General features: G+C 45.1%; 1 protein-coding gene across 5 annotated transcripts in view; it reads left to right on the top strand.

Annotated features, from left to right (window-relative positions):
- The window catches only part of LOC126425244 (zinc finger protein 501-like), a 236,486-nt gene that overhangs the window by 201,228 nt on the left and 21,036 nt on the right, over window positions 1-14,222 (top strand). For 2 of the 5 annotated variants that reach the window (XM_050088214.1, XM_050088213.1), the window contains exon 7: window positions 9,530-9,683. The exons of the other annotated variants lie outside the window; for them this stretch is intronic. In XM_050088214.1, the coding sequence (XP_049944171.1) occupies window positions 9,530-9,656 (127 nt within the window). In that variant the 3' untranslated portion in view covers window positions 9,657-9,683. The remainder of the gene's footprint in view (window positions 1-9,529; window positions 9,684-14,222) is intronic. 5 annotated transcript variants of the gene reach the window in all.

A 14,222-nucleotide genomic window follows, 5' to 3' on the forward strand; every position in this document is an offset into this window, starting at 1 on the left:
ACTTCAGACGATGTTAAACAGTGATTAATATGTTGAAAGAAAGAAAGAATCTTACATATGCAACAACATAAAAATTACGATATTTCGCGTACTTCTCGAGAAGCCTGTGTGCCAGTTTCTTTATGAATTTTCTTTTAGCGGCCTCAATTGGTCAGTTTCATCTGAAAATACAGGTGTCACCAAAGATGTAGCTGGCAATGCTGATCACTGTTGTTCCCTCAAGGCTGCTGGTGTCACCTCTGACACAGAGTTTTTTGTTGCAAGGCCATTTGTTGCTATTGTATGGTCACGTCTGTTGATAGTGTCGGTCCTCTCGATGTTCCAGTAAATGTAATTTCGTTGGTTTCATCTCGTAGCACTGTGCTCTCTGCAGCCTTGTCACGACTGCACAGATGTGGTACACATCTCATTCGCTCAGCAGAAAGCTCAGGATCAGTGCACACTAAGTACAAGTCCAGTATATACACTCCTGGAAATTGAAATAAGAACACCGTGAATTCATTGTCCCAGGAAGGGGAAACTTTATTGACACATTCATGGGGTCAGATACATCACATGATCACACTGACAGAACCACAGGCACATAGACACAGGCAACAGAGCATGCACAATGTCGGCACTAGTACAGTGTATATCCACCTTTCGCAGCAATGCAGGCTGCTATTCTGCCATGGAGACGATCGTAGAGATGCTGGATGTAGTCCTGCGGAACGGCTTGCCATGCCATTTCCACCTGGCGCCTCAGTTGGACCAGCGTTCGTGCTGGACGTGCAGACCGCGTGAGACGACGCTTCATCCAGTCCCAAACATGCTCAATGGGGGACAGATCCGGAGATCTTGCTCGCCAGGGTAGTTGACTTACACCTTCTAGAGCATGTTGGGTGGCACGGGATACATGCGGACGTGCATTGTCCTGTTGGAACAGCAAGTTCCCTTGTCGGTCTAGGAATGGTAGAACGATGGGTTCGATGACGGTTTGGATGTACCGTGCACTATTCAGTGTCCCCTCGACGATCACCAGTGGTGTACGGCCAGTGTAGGAGATCGCTCCCCACACCATGATGCCGGGTGTTGGCCCTGTGTGCCTCGGTCGTATGCAGTCCTGATTGTGGCGCTCACCTGCACGGCGCCAAACACGCATACGACCATCATTGGCACCAAGGCAGAAGCGACTCTCATCGCTGAAGACGACACGTCTCCATTCGTCCCTCCATTCACGCCTGTCGCGACACCACTGGAGGCGGGCTGCACGATGTTGGGGCGTGAGCGAAAGACGGCCTAACGGTGTTCGGGACCGTAGCCCAGCTTCATGGAGACGGTTGCGAATGGTCCTCGCCGATACCCCAGGAGCAACAGTGTCCCTAATTTGCTGGGAAGTGGCGGTGCGGTCCCCTACGGCACTGCGTAGGATCCTACGGTCTTGGCGTGCATCCGTGCGTCGCTGCGGTCCGGTCCCAGGTCGACGGGCACGTGCACCTTCCGCCGACCACTGGCGACAACATCGATGTACTGTGGAGACCTCACGCCCCACGTGTTGAGCAATTCGGCGGCACGTCCACCCGGCCTCCCGCATGCCCACTATACGCCCTCGCTCAAAGTCCGTCAACTGCACATACGGTTCACGTCCACGCTGTCGCGGCATGCTACCGGTGTTAAAGACTGCGATGGAGCTCCGTATGCCACGGCAAACTGGCTGACACTGACGGCGGCGGTGCACAAATGCTGCGCAGCTAGCGCCATTCGACGGCCAACACCGCGGTTCCTGGTGTGTCCGCTGTGCCGTGCGTGTGATCATTGCTTGTACAGCCCTCTCGCAGTGTCCGGAGCAAGTATGGTGGGTCTGACACACCGGTGTCAATGTGTTCTTTTTTCCATTTCCAGGAGTGTACGTACATCTACGTCTTCGTATGTACTCTGCAATCCACCGTCCAGTGCGTGAGGGTGCCCTGTGTCACTGGCCACTCAGTTTCCTGCCCCACTCGCAGATAGGCCAAGGGAAAAACGATTCTCTGTTTGTCTCCGTTTGAGTTCTAATTTCTCGTATCCTTGTGCTCCTCACTCAAAATGTACATTGGCAACAGTAGGGTCGCTCTACAATCAGCTTCAAATGCCGGTTCTCTAGATTTTCTTGAAAAGAAAATCACCTTCTCTCCAAGCATTCCCATTTGAGTTCGTGAAGCATTTACCTAACTCTTGTGTATTGGTCAAACCTACCCGTAACAAATCTAGCAGCCCACCTTTGAAATGCTTCTATATCTTTCTCTAATCTGATCTGGTGGAGATCCCAAGCACTCGAGAAGTACTCGAAAACAGGGCGCACTAGTGTTGTTTATGTAGTTTCCTTTACAGATGAACTACACTTTCCTAAAATTCTCGCAGTGAACCTACGTCAATCATTTGCCTTCCCTGCTACCAACCTGGCATGCTCATTCCATTTCACATAGCTTTGCAAGAGATACACTACTGGCCATCAAAATTGCTACACCAAGAAGAAATGCAGATGATAAACGGGTATTCATTGGACAAATATATTATACTAGAACTGACATGTGATTACATTTTCACGCAATTTGAGTGCATAGATTCTCAGAAATCAGTACACAGAACAACCACCTCTGGCTGTAATAACGGCCTTGATACGCCTGGGCATTGAGTGAAGCAGAGCTTGGATGGCGTGTACAGGTACAGCTGCCCATGCAGCTTCAACACGATACCATAGTTCATCAAGAGTAGTGACTGGCGTATTGTGACGAGCCAGTTGCTCGGCCATCATTGACCAAAAGTTTTCAATTGGTGAGAGATGTGGAGAGTGTGCTGGCCAGGGCAGCAGTCGAACATTTTCTGTATCCAGAAAGGCACGTATAGGACCTGCAACATGCGGTCGTGCATTATCCTGCTGAAACGTAGGGTTTTGCAGGAATCGAATGAAGGGTAGAGCCACGGGTCGTAACACATCTGAAATGTAACGTCCACTGTTCAAAGTGCCGTCAACGCGATCAAGAGGTGGCCGAGACGTGTAACCAATGGCACCCCATACCATCAAGCTGGGTGATACACCTGTATGGGGATGACGAATACACGCTTCCAATGTGCGTTCACCGCGATGTCGCCAAACACGGATGCGACCATCGTGATGCTGTAAACAGAACCTGGATTCATCCGAAAATATTACGTTTTGCCATCCGTGCACCCCGGTTCGTCGTTGAGTACACCATCGCAGGCGCTCCTGTCTGTGATGCAGCGTCAGGGGTAACCGCAGCTGCTGCTGCTGCAAACGTCGTCGAACTGTTCTTGCAGATGGTTGTTGTCTTGCAAACGTCCCCATCTGTTGACTCAGGGATCGAGACGTGGCTGCACGATCCGTTACAGCCATGCGGATAAGATGCCTGTCATCGCGACTGCTAGTGATACGAGGCCGTTGGGATCCAGCACGGCGTTCCGTATTACCCTCCTGTACCCACCGATTCCATATTCTGCTAACAGCCATCGGATCTCGACCAACGCGAGCAGCAGTGTCGCGATACGATAAACCGAAATCGCGATAGGCTACAATCCGACCTTTATCAAAGTTGGAAACGTGATGGTACGCATTTCTCCTCCTTACACGAGGCATCACAACAACGTTTCACAAGGCAACGCCGGTCAACTGCTGTTTGTGTATGAGAAATCGGTTGGAAACTTTCCTCATGTCAGCACGTTGTAAGTGTCGCCAGCGGTGCCAACCTTGTGTGATTGCTCTGAAGAGCTAATCATTTGCATATCACAGCATCTTCTTCCTGTCGGTTAAACTTCGCGTCTGCAACACGTCATCTTCCTGGTGTAGCAATTTCAACGGCCAGTAGTGTATTTAATCGATTTGGTTGTGTCAAGCTGCGCCCTGCCAATGCTGTATTCAAACGTTACGCGACTGTTTTTTCCTATTCATCCACATTAACTTACATTAAGTTTTAACAAGCTGTAGTGTAACTTTGTTTCTACTGCATCATTGCAGTGTTAGCTGTAGTTGGCATTGAGGTCTTCTGATATCTGTCGAAGATTGACTTCAGTTGCTATGTAAGACCATGTCAGCTGCATAATGAGCAATTTGGTCGTTATTTTGTAGTGTATGAATGCAGAGTCTCGCGGCGACAACATTGAATAAAATGTTCTCGGGTTTCCAACCGCATGAATTGCATAAAACTACACAAGCTTTCGGCCAAGCACTCCTTCGCCATTGTCAAGAGGTATGACTGCCAGTGGGCTGTTGATGCGCCCTTTTATACGTCACTGCCGGCAGCTAGCGTATATAAGGGCGCACCAGCAGCCCACTGGCAGTCATACCTCTTGACAATGGCGAAGGAGTGCTTGGCCGAAAGCTTGTGTAGTTTGAAGCAATTGACGCTGTTGGAAACCCGGGAACATTTTATTTTATAGTGGTTTGTAGTTGGTGAAGGTAGGTGGTGCGATGTTCCACTGCTTTTTTACTGTGCTGTCAAGTGACTAAGTCAAGTCTGATTGAGAGCTAAGACTTCCTATTATTCAAGCTTGCTAACCTTACTGTTTCAGCACACTCGGCAAACTCTTGTGATCGAACTTTTTTCTAAAAGTGCTGCAGTTGCTGCCGGAAGTTAAAGAGTACTAGTCCAGCATCCAACTCTCGAAGTAAATGTGAGGCTTCTTATTAACAACATCTGATATGTTGTACAACAACTGTTCATTACAAAGTTGTTACATTATTCGGAACATAGCAAATCATTGATAAGGACAGAGTCAAAAGACGGCCTGTCTTAACAGTGTCTGATTGAGAGAATCTACACAAGGTTTTCCTCATAGGCATTGTCACGGCAGCTCTTTCTCTATCGCTCGCACGTTTCGAAGGCAGGACCTCATGACAAGGAATAAACCGCCCTACCAGCAGATACTGCGAGAGTGGTACGATGTTTCATCATCATTCTGGCTTGCATATATGCTGTGCCCACCCATCTCGTGATACATGTGCATAAATAAAACATACATCCAAACAATAAATTGTCTAATACATTACGAAAATAAACCTTTTATGGTGGCGATCAGTCATTTGTAGGTTCGAAAAATTCTTCTGCAACACGTCATGCCGTAAAATTACATGATACACTACTGTGGTGGGACATACCCTTGTAGATTGCCTGCTTGTATGATATTGAATCTTGAGAGCTTTGATGGAAAAGATACTATTATGGATAGCTTTTTGAGGAAATTGTCCGTGTGTTTATCTTAGGATTCATCTATTGTCGTTTGTGTTAGAATTTTTTCCGTGGGCTTTTCAATGGGCCGTATCTTATAATAAACTCTGTCCCAGCCTAAAATGACCAGTTAGTGCGTTTAAATCGACTGAGGGTGGTGGTGATGTCAAGTATTCTAATGATCTGCATTTCTGCCAATTCTGTTTTTTAACCGAAATCGGTGTGCTCAAATGGTGGGATTGTTAGTTAATGCCGTTTGGACTCTGAAAGCCTCCGTTAGTGTGACCAAGCAATCCTTGTTGTCGCAAATGGTTCAGATGGCTCTGAGTACTATGGGACTTAACTTCTGTGGTCATCAGTCGCCTAGAACTTAGAATTAATTAAACCTAACTAAGCTAAAGACATCACACACATCCATGCCCGAGGCAGGATTCGAACCTGCGGCCGTAGCGGTCGCGCGGTTCCAGACTGTAGCGCCTAGAACCGCTCGGCCACTCCGGCCGGCTGTTGTCTCATCGCATTTGGTGTTTCTGATAAGGGATACAGCACTAGGCACAAAAACTTATCAACCTGTGCTTCATTGGTGTTGTAATTGATTTTCAGAGCTACTGTCAGAAGAACTCTGTTATCTCCCAAATTCAACGTTGAAGTTTCTTTGCAGGCGGAAACATTACATTGTCATGGACAAAATGAAGGTGGTTAAGATATTTTCCATTTTGTCCTTTGTTTTCTCCTGAATGAATTTGTTAAGGATAGACAGTTATCATTCGTGTGATATACTGTGTTCCCCACTGTAGAATTTTCGTTAGTTTTCATCCTGTCCTTACAGAAAATGCTATCTTATCGTGATGTTATCAGATTAGCCGACATGTATGTTTGTGTAAATCATCATAAAGGTTTTCTACCTTTTCACCATAATGGGAGCTTGTTGTTGCATAAACATGATCGATTCACTTAGAATTTCCTTTGTTAACTTTGAAAATAATTCCTCTTTCTGTGTTTCCATTGTTGTTTCTTAACTGCCCTTGTGAGAAGGTATATGTCGTGCTGTTGATTGTATTTGCTTTCATTTTTCTCGTCACAGTGTTGATAACCCTACCACATCCCATGTGATCTTCCCATGTGATCATGTGTAATTCCACTTCCAAATTCACCAGTGTTTCATTGATTCCTGGACTTGCGCAATTTATTGTTCCTAAGTAGAAAGTTGGAGGAGCAGTTTTGTTTCTAATGGTCATTTTATTGTGTCGTGAGTCAAGCATGTAATTAGATACGGACGCAGTAGTAATTAGGTTACTCCATGGTGTGAGACAGGTGCCCAAATTTCACTTGCCAGCTGCTTGCAGTGTTCTTACATCTGTGCTTGAAAACTAACACCCCATGAACTCGCACAAGCCACGAAGGGTTTACATCATCCTACCCGTGGTATACTCGTCTGCCAGGATGCAAAATTATTCGCAATACGCAGAAACTGTCCCAAACTGTGTAGAAATATGCTCACAGCAGTCTCAGCACATGTCGAAGTCCCACCAAATCTTGGAGCCTGGAATCAGCATTATCAAGCTGAATGCTGCACACTTGTCTGTTGAGTCCTCAGGCCAATATTGTCATTTAGATGAATAGGGAACAGGAATAATTTCTAAATGGTGTGACACACACACACACACACACACACACACACACACACACACACACACACACACACAATGTCCCAAGCCCTTAGGATCAGAATTATAGAGGTAGTAAGAGTTCTTCGTGGTCAGGAAACAATTGTCAGAAATGAATGTTTAGTTTTTTAGTTGTCATAAACAACTTACTCCCTATAGCACCGACTTAACTGATAACTGTTGTAAAATGAAGACTGCTAGGCTCAATATATACATTACAGCTCTGTGTAAAATTTTGTTGCAGTCTCTCATAGTTGTTTACTTGACAGTCTTGAATCTGGAACCATGACCCTTGGGTTAATGCCCTTGCCAGCTGAACTAAGATGGCACAACACACAGCCCACCGGACAGTATGCTTCAGCCAGTACCTCTCTCTTCCGAACTTCAGTGATCTGAGTGCAGGATTAGCACTCGTCAAGATAAAATATTGGAGAGCAGTGGCTGGCGTACAACATAGGGGAGTGTTCCGAGAATGAATTACTCTGCAGCAGAGTGTGCGCTGATTTGAAACTTCCTGGTGGCAGATTGAAACCCTTTGCCAGACTGGTACTCGAAATTGGAACCTTGCGCTTCAGAACTATGCTCTTGTAATCTGAGTCAGTACCGTAGGTTGACTAATGGGCCAGAAAAACACTTTATGTTGCTGGGGCCAGAGAGTACGGAGCAAAGCCTAGACTAATACGTACAGTCTCTTTAATGAAGCGAGCTACAGCATTCCAAGTGGAGTTATTTACTATCAGAGTATGCCAGAGGACAATCTACGTAGGTGCTACATGGTTCATAGCATATACATTCATTCAGACAGCCAAATAGCTCTGAAATTTCTATCATTCCCTGAAGCGAGATCAAAATGCCACAGAATGCAAGAAATCCCTTCTGAGGCTAGAGAAAAACAGTAAGGTCAATCTGCTTTAGGTCCCTGTTCATTCGTGTGTGGATGATAACGTAAAAACTGATAAGCTGTTCACGAATGGAGCAACGACCACATTTGTTGTACTGGAACCTATCCGAACTATCACTAGGGTCATGATAAATACTAAACTACACGGCTGGATCAGAAGGTAGCATGTAGACCTTTGGACAAAGACCCAAAATAAAAGCATTTCAAGCTAATGATGTCAAAACCATGTTTAAAGAGTATTTCTCCAATCCTGGGCTTGAACAGGAGGCAGATTAAACTTGCTGTAAGTTTGACTGACCGTGGGAACTTCAAGAAACATCTATACACGATGGTAATAGAGAAAACAACCCTAAGTATGTGGAGAGGTGGATGAAATCTCACCACATTTAATCATCCATTGCGAAGCACTGAAGGCCGTAAGGCACAAATATTTGGGTCATTAGTTCCTGAAAAGACCTAGTAAAGATGTCACTACTGTTTAGATGTACTGGCTTGCATTAATGTAATGGCAGGGAGAGACACCGCACAGTAAAGTTAGTTTCGGTGTGGGTAATGGGGGGCAAAATCAAGTGCTGTTTTGACTCCCTGATTAAATAAAATCAATCGCCTGGGCCATCTAGGGTCGACTCATGAGCCTTCCACCATGCTTGAATTCTATCACAGCCCCTAGACTTGCGCTAAGCCATTACTCTGCAGTATCCTTTGTTCCAGGGGTGCTGGTCCCACAAAGTATGTGGGAGGACTTATTTGAAGTTTCAAAGGAAGCGGAGAGTACTAGCAGAAATAAAGGTGTGCACGCTGGTCGTGAGTTGATCAGGAATAGCTGAGTCAGTAACATCATTGCCTGCGATGGGTGAGATAGTGGGTTCGAGTGTTAGTCTGGCACACAATTTAATCTTTCAGGATATTTCAAAAGAACAGCCCCTTAGCTACTGACTGGATTCCAGTTGTGTAGTTAGAATGGCAGCTAGGGTCGGTCCTACCACCCCCCTTCACTTTCTGCTGGTGTTTCATACACATATGACCTCACATAACTCAAAGACAGCAATAAGTACACTTTCCATTTGTTGTGGCCGCGAACGCCAGCCGAAGTAACGTCACTCAATCGTTTCAGTGACTGTTGACTTCTGGATAGTAGAAAAGCCATCAGAATAGAACTCTAACACACCCAAACACTACCAGCTAGTGGAATGTCTGGAAACAAATTCATATAGTATGCATTACAGTTCTTTGGTCTCTATTAGAAAATTGTTAGGTCTGGTAGGACAGAGATTCGGATTCGTGTTTTCGTGTTGTTTGACTTAGCAATAACATCGCCATCATTGAATTTCATGCAAGTAACTTTTGTAAATACTCTCTTGATATATTTCTTAAGTCATCGGGAAGGAAAAGGAATCAAATACATGTGATGAACCATTACACCACTCGCTTATAACTTTATCGGGAGATTCCCGGCGGGGTCAGGGATTTCCACCTGCCTCAAGATGACTGGATGTTTGTGTTGTCATCATTTCATCATCATACATGAAAGTGGCGAGATTGGAATGAGCAAAGTTTGGGAATTTGTACGAGTGCTGATAACCGCGCAGTTTAGCGCCCCACAAACCAAATATCATCATCATCATCATCATCCGAGGGTGCTATGTACATTGAATTCATATCTGTCTTATGAGACGTTTGAGTATACATCGTATGTCAATATAATTTTTTATTTATAATATTGTCTGTTGTAACAAAGCGTTCTGACACATCTTTTTCAGTGTTTATGAAGTGTTCTCCCTATTGACGTGGAGGACGACAGCAGTACCAATGCAGAGTTGGACCGGCTACAAGAATGGCCAACACAGTGCAGTGTCACTCTCAGCAGGCAGCTTTCTCCAGGCGTAAAAGAGTTACACGACATCTAGCGCACAGGTGCTTCACCTACAAGAAGACATGTGCAGGACCTGAAGGGGCACAGACATGGCGGACAGTCATGAACTGCAGCATTCGTGCAGTGTGTGTCACAGAATATACATATGTTGTTTCAACTCGGAGATCCGCTTCCGTCCACACACTGCCGAATGCCTGTATAGTTGTGATGTGTGTCGTCTTCTGACACACATCACAACTATACGGGCGTTTGATGGTGTGAAAATTCACAAGCAACCTCAAACTGAAGTCCCACTTGCGTCTGCAGACAGGTGGATGTCCGTACATCTGTGATGTGTGTCGCAAAATGTTCATTAGTAACAGCGGACTGAAGGAATATTCGCGAGTGCTTACCGGCTTTGTACCTTTGCTTGTCACACATGTCTCACGGAAAAATGACGCCTTAACATTCACTCGCAGCAGCACACAGGGCAGAGATCTTACATCTGCGACATTTCCCAGAAGAAATTGTGGCATACATTGAGCCTGATGCGATACCTGTATGTGCACACTCAGTCTAATGACCTTTAGGGCTGCGAGGTTAAAGACCATATGTGGCGTTAAGAAACATGGAATCTCATGTTCCGGACAAGTATTATTACTATTTGTGCTGTAATGGGTAATTTAGTCTGAAAATTGCTCTAACACTTTCCTTAGTGGATAACTTATGTTGACATGTCAACTGTTTCATCTACTTGCTCATGGCTTATAACAATGCTTAGTGTATGTGGATAGATCATGGTGATGGTGTGTTGTCACAAAATTTAACTAGAGTGAACAGAAGCTGCAGGTAACTGTTCTTCATTTAATTGAGTGCTTGCTAGCAAGATACTCATCCAGCGTACACAACAGATATTTCGAGGATTCAGGTTGGGTAAATAATCACTTTAAATGCTAATTTTTTATGAGATGTCATTACATTTCTAACAGAATATGCATGGAGTGTCTCTTTCCTTTTTCCCAAACTATCAAAGACTACTGTTAAAAGCTACTGGATTGTTAGGTCACGTCATATTTCTTCAAACAATCCCTCCACTGGAATCTGCTTCCGGATCTTGCGATGTTCCCGCTTCAGGATCTTGTGGTATTCAGTGCCTAATGACCTAAAAGATTTTAACTTCAGTGACAATGGCCACGAAAGCTCAACTACATTGGACACATGAAAGGTACATCATGAAAAAAATATGGACACAGCCTGTGCCTCTGTTTGCTGTTAAATTATATACAGCGTTATGGAAACTGGTTGTCGTAGGAGTTTTGTAAATAAAAAACAGTTTTTAGTGAAATGCATTTTACTTAAACATTTAAGGAGTGTTGGTTGGTGACCTTCCATTGGGAGAAATTTTCATGACACTTTAGAAAATGAAGTCAGCTTCAGAATCTGAAAAGTGAACATGGTGCAATAGTAGTACCATTCAATAGGGTTGTGAAAGCTGTATATTAGCTGCCCGGTAAGCCTTTCAGGATGTTTCACCGATTCGAGGATGGCATCAAAAATCACCCAGGCGTTGTGCACCACCTCAGCAGAAAGGCGACTATTTGTTGCTGTTGCCGTTGCCGCCGTTTATATTGTATAACACGTTTTTTCGTTTCTAGCTTATGACTTCACTGTCGAAGATTTCTATGATGGCTTTTAACCATCTTACTCGTATGATAGTCACATACTGTAGTTGATGCTTGGAGATAGTTATGTGAATTACCAGCGTTGAGAGATAATAAAATTGTCCAAACTGTTCACGAGATATTTATCAGCTATTGGAGTTCACTGTTACAGGCAGGTACTTCTTCTGGCTGGGCTTAAGTTGTAGTACTCAGGTCGAAGGGCTTGGTTTAGACGACAGAAGAACATGATATCTTGCGAACCATGGATGAGGGGTATCAGACGGATGCCATATTCCTTGACTTCCGGAAAGCGTTTGACTCGGTGCCCCACTGCAGACTCCTAACTAAGGTACGAGCATATGGGATTGGTTCCCAAGTATGTGAGTCGCTCGAAGACTAAGTAGAACCCAGAACGTTGTCCTCGATGGTGAGTGTTCATCGGAGGTGAGGGTATCATCTGGAGTGCCCCAGGGAAGTATGGTAGGTCCGCTGTTGTTTTCTATCTACATAAATGATGTTTTGGATAGGGTGGATAGCAATGTGCGGCTGTTTGCTGATGATGCTGCGGTGTACGGGAAGGTGTCGTCGCTGAGTGACTGTAGGAGGATACAAGATGACTTGCACAGAACTTGTGATTGGTGTAAAGAATGGCAGGTAACTCTAAATATAGATAAATGTAAATTAATGCAGATGAATAGGAAAAAGAATCCCGTAATGTTTGAATACTCCATTAGCAGTGTAGCGCTTGACACAGTCACGTCGATTAAATATTTGGGCGTAACATTGCAGAGCGATATGAAGTGGGACAAGCATGTAATGGCAGTTGTGGGGAAGGCGGATAGACGTCTTCGGTTCATTGGTACAATTTTGGGAAGATGTGGTTCACCTGTAAAGGAGACCGCTCATAAAACACTAACACGACCTATTCTTGAGTACTGCTCGAGCGTTTGGGATCCCTATCAGCATTGATGGAGGACATAGAAGCAATTCAGAGGCGGGCTGCTAGATTTGTTACTGGTAGGTTTGATCATCTCGCGAGTGTTACGGAAATGCTCAGGAACTCGGGTGGGAGTCTCTGGAGGAAAGAAGGCATTCTTTTCGTGAATGGCTACTGAGGAAATTTAGAGAACCAGCATTTGAGGCTGACTGCAGTACAATTTTACTGCCGCCAACTTACATTTCGCGAAAAAACCACAAAGATAAGATAAGAGAGATTAGGGCTCGTACAGAGGCATATAGGCAATCATTTTTCCCTCGTTCTGTTTGGGAGTGGAACAGGGAGAGAAGATACTAGTTGTGGTACGAGGTACCCTCCGCCACGCACCGTATGGTGTATTGCGGAGTATGTATGTAGATGTGGATGTAGAACATACATTCTCTTTGCAATAAACCTGAATCTATGATAGTCTACTCGAAGATTTTCTGTGGTCTCTGTATCATATTCGTGTTCGCTAGGCACTAGGCAGGTAAGGTATTCAATGTAACGTTATCTCTACGCTGCTACGGCCAGCGAAGCCTGCTCACTGACTCTGCGTCTGTCTGGTGTCTTGCAGCGTGACGAAGCAAGTGCAGTAACAAGTACAAGGTGTGTGAGAGAAGTAACGAGGCCGACAGCGCCACAAAAGATGTGGCGCTGCTCAGACGCTCAGCTCCCTACAGCGGTCACGTGATTTTCGAGCCCGCCATGAGTGAAGCTGTGCTTCTGTTGTGTGTTAACGAAAATGGAACAGCGGAAAGGAAGATGTGGATGTGGATAAGCAAGTGCAGTAACAAGTACAAGGTGTGTGAGAGAAGTAACGAGGCCGACAGCGCCACAAAAGATGTGGCGCTGCTCAGACGCTCAGCTCCCTACAGCGGTCACGTGATTTTCGAGCCCGCCATGAGTGAAGCTGTGCTTCTGTTGTGTGTTAACGAAAATGGAACAGCGGAAAGGAACGAAGGAAGATGTCACTAGAGACAGAGCACGAGCTCACATGGGGTCAAGGAATGGGGAAGGAAATCAGCTATGCTCTTCTGAAGGAACCATCACGACATTTGCGTGGAGCGATTTAGGAAAATCACGTAAAACCTAAACCTGGATCACCAGATGCAGGTTTGAACCGAGGTCCTCCCGAATGCGAATCCAGTGTGGAACAGCAGAATTTAGAGCGACGTTATGCAATCAAGTTTCGTGTTAAACGTGGGGAGGATCCACGAGTGTGACCTCTGAAAACTTAAAAAAAGGCCTGAGGGAAACATTCCTTATCAAGAGCACAATTTTTCAGGGGGCGCAAATCATTTTTGGAAGGCCGAGACCACGTTGAAGATGAACCTTGCTCAGAGAGACCTTCAATTTCAAAAACCGACGAAAATGTCGCACGTATGCATCCTCTTGTAATATCAGACAGACGTTTAACAATAGGGACGATGGGTGACCTGTTAAACTTTCACTGTACATCAAATTTTGACCGAACTTTTGCACAAGCGAAAGGTTTCTGACAATGTGGTGCCAAAAAAACCTCACAGATGAGCAGAAGGACAATTGAAGGATTGCCAATAACCACAAATAGTCCAGTCGTGTGGTCACAGGTGATGAATCCTGGCTCTTTTGAGTATGATCGTGTGACAGAGCTGCAACGTGAGGAGTGGCACACTGAGACACCTCCTCGACCGGAAAAAGATCAAAACAATTATGATTTTGCTTTTTTGACAGTAGAGGCATCATGTTGTTGTTGTTGTGGTCTTCAGTCCTGAGACTGGTTTGATGCAGCTCTCCATGCTAATCTATCCTGTGCAAGCTCCTTCATCTCCCAGTAACTACTGCAACCTACATCCTTCTGTATCTGTTTGGTGTATTCATCTCTTGGTCTCCCTCTACGATTTTTACCCTCCACGCTGCCCTCCAATGCTAAATTTGTGATCCCTTGATGCCTCAGAACATGTCCTACCAACCGATCCCTT

The sequence above is a fragment of the Schistocerca serialis genome, chromosome 10 (assembly GCF_023864345.2).
Source record: "Schistocerca serialis cubense isolate TAMUIC-IGC-003099 chromosome 10, iqSchSeri2.2, whole genome shotgun sequence".
Taxonomy (NCBI): Eukaryota; Metazoa; Arthropoda; class Insecta; order Orthoptera; family Acrididae; genus Schistocerca; species Schistocerca serialis.